This window comes from Penaeus monodon, chromosome 41 (assembly GCF_015228065.2).
Source record: "Penaeus monodon isolate SGIC_2016 chromosome 41, NSTDA_Pmon_1, whole genome shotgun sequence".
Taxonomy (NCBI): Eukaryota; Metazoa; Arthropoda; class Malacostraca; order Decapoda; family Penaeidae; genus Penaeus; species Penaeus monodon.
The window spans coordinates 10,784,111-10,789,110 of NC_051426.1; the positions used below are offsets into that span (position 1 = coordinate 10,784,111).

Here is a 5,000-nt window from a genome sequence, read left to right on the forward strand (position 1 = left end):
TATTATTATCATTATTATTTTTATAGTTTATTATTGCTATCACTATTATTATTACCCTTTTATTATTATTGTTATTATTATCATTATCATCGTTATCATCATTATCATTATCATCATCATCATCATCATTATTGCTATCATCATTAACGTTTATAATCATCATCATTATCATTTTTATGAGTGGCATCAATATCATTATCACCAGTATTGTTATTATCATTATCATCAATACTATCATTTGTATCATTATCATTATTGTTATTACCGTTAATGTTGCTGTTATTATTATTACTATTATTATTATGATTATGGTGATAACTATTATCGTTATTGTTATTATTATCAATATTAATATTATCATTATTTTTTATCATTATAATTATCACATTTGCCATTATAATTATAATTATCATTATTATTATTATTATCACAGTTATTATCATTATCAGCACTATTAAATTTTTTATTATTATGGACATCACTACTACTGTTATTTTTGTTATCATTATCTTTATCATTATCATTACTGCTATTATTATCATTATTATTATTTATCATCATTATCGTTACAATTTCATTTTTATTTTATTATCATTACCATTGCTATTACAACTACTACTGTTATTATTACTATTATCATTACACTGGGTTACAAAAAAATATTTTTTGTAAGTTGTCTTAGTTTTTTCAACTGATTAAGAGCAAATCTGCATCGCTGAATCCAAAAATGCCATTGATTTTCCCCGATCAAGTCAAGTTTTTCAACTAAGTGAATATAGGAAAAATCGTTTTTTTTACGAAGTTGAATACATTACAGCGGCATTTTTGTTTTATTTGTGTTACTTATTCATCCGATTTTTTTGTGTTTTTTTTCACCCAATTTATAATTATCGACATGTTGCAAACATTGATCGGTATCTGTATTGACATCAACATTGCATTACATTGGTAACTAATACAATATCTACTGATCAATGCTGAACATCGATCAGAATTGATCAGTTGATCAGTAGACAGGACACTAATAAAGACAGATGCATGAAAACTAGATGTTTGGTCACCATTGATCATTCAGTGCTGACACTTTCGTTTCTTTGAGCTCCTCGAATGTACAGCGGCAGGGATGTCTCTCTTCAAAATACAACAGTAATCGGCCATCATGACTGCATCCCACCGTCCCTGATACCTGGTCTCCATCTCCTTCATGTCTTGATGAAATCTCTCCCCCTGCTCGTCGCTCATTGATCCCAGAAGTTCTTTACGACCAGAACAAATGCCTTCCACGCTTCCAGTTCGACTTTATTCATTGAGTTTTCAAACTCTGGATCTCTGATGAGCTGACGTAGTTGAGGTCCGTCAAAGATGCCAGCTTTCAATTTCTCCATGGTCACTCCTGGAAAAGCATGGCACAGGTGAGTGAAGCAGCCACCATCCTTGTCCAGAGCTTTGGTGAACTGCTTCCTCAAGCCAAGCTTAATGTGCAGGGGTGGGAAGAGCATCCTGTCTCTGTCCACCAGAGGGGCGTTGATGACGTTCTTTGATCTGCTAGGCTCCAATTCCTCCCGCAGAGATCACTCCTTTTTCGTGTAATGCTGAGCGCGGTCCCTACTGTCCCACATGCACAGAAAGCACGGGTACTTGGTGAAACCGGACTGCTGTCCCAACAAAAAGTTCACCATCTTCAGGTCAACACAGATCATCCACTCATGCTGACAATAACGAATTTTCTCCAGCAGATACTTCACCGCTTCATACTTCTCCTTTAGTGTAATCGAGTGAGCCAGCGGTATAGAGGCAAACTGGTTGCCGTTGTGCACCAGAACGGCTTTCAGCGATCTCTTGCTGCTGTCAATAAACAGTCTCCTTTCTACAGGTTGGTACTGTGGCAATCCAAGATTGTGCAGAAGCTGTGAAACATCTGTACAGTACACCAAGTCTTTCTCTTCAGAGAAAAAACGAAGGTATTCTTGATGTCTGTTGCGGTAGAAAGTGATGCGAGTACTGTCAGAAAGGTTTTTTTCTTTCAGTCTTGATGCCAACAATTCGTCGGATGATTTTGGCAAATTGAGGTCACGGACAAGATCATTTAGCTCCTTCTGGGAAAAGGGATGCGGAGCGTCATCGGCATCATCGCTAGGAACTACTTCTTCATTGTCTTCAATACTGGAGAATTCTTCGTCACTTAACTCAGGAAGTTCTGCTGTGACAGGTACTGGAACTTCATCACAGTGAGGTACAGGACGACGTGCTGATTCAAGATCAGGATACTTGAGGCTGCTCTGGTTCTTTCTGTTGATCCCAGTCAAATTAATAGCGCAGAAGTAACAGTCACTGACATGGTTTTTCGGCTCTCTCCAAACCATAGGAATTCCAAACTTCAGCCTGTCCTTCTTTCCATGGGTCCAGCAATGTAGATACTATGTGCATTTCTTGCAGACCATGTGAGGCGCCCAAGCTTTGTCCTGATCACCAAGTTTCATGCCAAAATAAGCATGATAAGTACGCTTTACGAAACTTGTGACTGGTTTCCTGTTAGGAACAACGGTGTATTCGCCGCAGTTGTAGCAGAATACATCCGGCTTATTTCTGCAAGACCTTCTGGACGAATCCATATCATTCATCTGAATAAGGAAAAAATGTTTGTTAGCATAAAATGTGCGGTCGCAACTTGAAAATTATATCGTAATACCCGCCACGAAAATGCTAATACCCTTATGTATGAACAACAACCGTAAGAAACAATATTTGGCAACAGAACACAAATTTGACCTGATTGAGCAAAATCAATGTTATTTTTGGATTCAGCGCATCAAAATTGTCTAAAATCAGTTAAAAATTACTGACGATTTTTTTGCTGTTGACCAGTGTTATCATTTTCATCGTCATCATTATTGTTGCTATCATTAGTAATAGTAGTATACTTATCAACATTTTGTTATTATCATTATCGTTATTATCGTTATTATTGCTATCATTAATAATTATTATTATTGATATAATTGATATCAATTTCATCTTCAATTTACTGTAATTATGTCATTATCATTACTTTCTCTATCTTATCATTGTCATGATGACATAGTTATCAATATGAGCCTTACTGTTTTCTCTGTTAGTACAATAACAATAAGTAAGTCATTCTTATCATAGTTCATTAATCATTACTTTCAAGATTGTTTGCTATTCCTTTACTGTTCCTGACCAGCTGATGCTCAAAAAATAGAAAAAAATCCTTAATTTTCAAACTAATGCACTTCTGGTCATAATCTTAAGGCGAACGTTTCATAAATATCAGTGAATTGTGAACACTTTTCTCTCTCGTCTACATAAAATAATAGGTAAAATTTGATTCGATCTTACTAATACACTGTAATGGTCATATCTTTAGTCTTAAATTGCGTTTGCATTATACTCTCTACCATGGTTGCATAAATATTGCAAATCCTAAGATCCTTAAAGCTGATCCAATATTCCCTTAGCTGTGTTAATGATTATTTATCATTCATTTATTTTTTATTTATTACTTATCAAACTCTTCGCAAAAGCTTTTCTAAAATATTGCAATGAGGATATTCTTTCACATATTGCCACTGCTCTTCTAAGTTAAAATATACGGAGAAAGAAAAACAAAGTATAAACTGAGTTGAAAATTTAACAAAATAGGTATATTAAAAAAAATACAGATGATAAACTTCTTTTTTCATGACGTTATTCCTGCTTATCATAAAACCTGCAGCTCTGGCAATTATTTACAAATCAATGAAACTCGGCCTGTTTCGCTTGTGTAGAATCTTACGGAATAGCGCATATTCCATGATGTGTCAAGATAACCTATGAAGTACATGGCGAGTTCGGGCAAGAACAATATTAGTTGTTTTTTTTAAACACAAGACGTTTATCACCGTGAGACAACTGAAAAATTGTACGAACCAGTGAATAAGTTATTGGAACTGTCCACGTGAGAATAAGGATATTCCAGGATAGCGCGATGGATAGTCCGGTCCTTGCCAAATTATACATGATGTTCGAATCTAAGATCTTTTAATCTATTCCCCATCAGAGAGGATTTGGTTTAGATATTTTGATTATATTTTTTTCTATGTGACATTTATTTATTTATTTATTTATTTGTTTTTTATTTATTTATTTATTTATTTACGTCCAGGTCAACAAGGGCAAGAACTCAACTAGCTCGCCCGTACTTTTAATTCTTAAGTAGCTTGGGAGGATTCATGAAAATTACTTATTCTCATCGTTCTTTTGCTTAATATCAAAGGTCCGATTATTTCCACTCCCGCTGTTTTCTGCCGGCGGGATTTCCCAACGAGTGATATAAGTGAGCGAACATTTCCCTGTTCAAGCTTCCGTGCGGCGCGTCTCTCTCGGTGGTTGGCTGCGGGCAGACGTTTCTCTACTTGTGCTTTGTTAAAGAGGGTTGTGAATTGGTTGGTTTTATGATGAGGTTTGTTACAGTTTAATTTTTTTTTATTACACTACTCGCGTTAAGAGAGGAGCAAGAAAAATATTTACAAGCGGTTCAGCTCTTTACACTGTTGATGTCTTTTTAGCGAGCCCAATTGGATCACGGACCCCTTGCCAAAGGACAGGCCTACGCGGAATCTTCTTAGCTGATTTTAGGTCTGACAGATTCCCTCCTCCGCCACCTCGTCAGGACGTCGCCTTGTCATGCCTGTACACGTCGGCCTCCGTGGTCGCGAACCCCTTGACGCGTAGTCGCACCTGACGAAGGGTCTGCCGCTGCCTGAACGTGTCATGCTCGAGCGATTCATGTTTGATTTTTTTTATTTGTTTATTATTATTATTATTATTATTATTTTTAATTCCATTGGGAATATAATCTACTGTACCTCCACCTGTACCTTCAGTCAGAATGTAAACAAGGTTTCCATCGTGGACTCGACAGTATCCAATATTTCATTACTGAGCTTCGGTGCTCATATGGCAAAGTCCTAGGCTTAAATACAGTCGGTAACTGTCTG

The 5,000-nt window shown here is 36.2% G+C and overlaps 1 protein-coding gene across 1 annotated transcript in view; it reads left to right on the forward strand.

Annotated features, from left to right (window-relative positions):
* The window catches only part of LOC119598376 (histone H1-beta, late embryonic-like), a 6,995-nt gene extending 2,021 nt beyond the window's left edge, over positions 1–4,974 (forward strand). The window contains exon 2 of the mRNA XM_037948023.1: positions 4,887–4,974. Within this exon, the coding sequence (XP_037803951.1) occupies positions 4,887–4,974 (88 nt within the window). The remainder of the gene's footprint in view (positions 1–4,886) is intronic.
* The last annotated feature ends 26 nt before the right edge of the window (positions 4,975–5,000 follow it).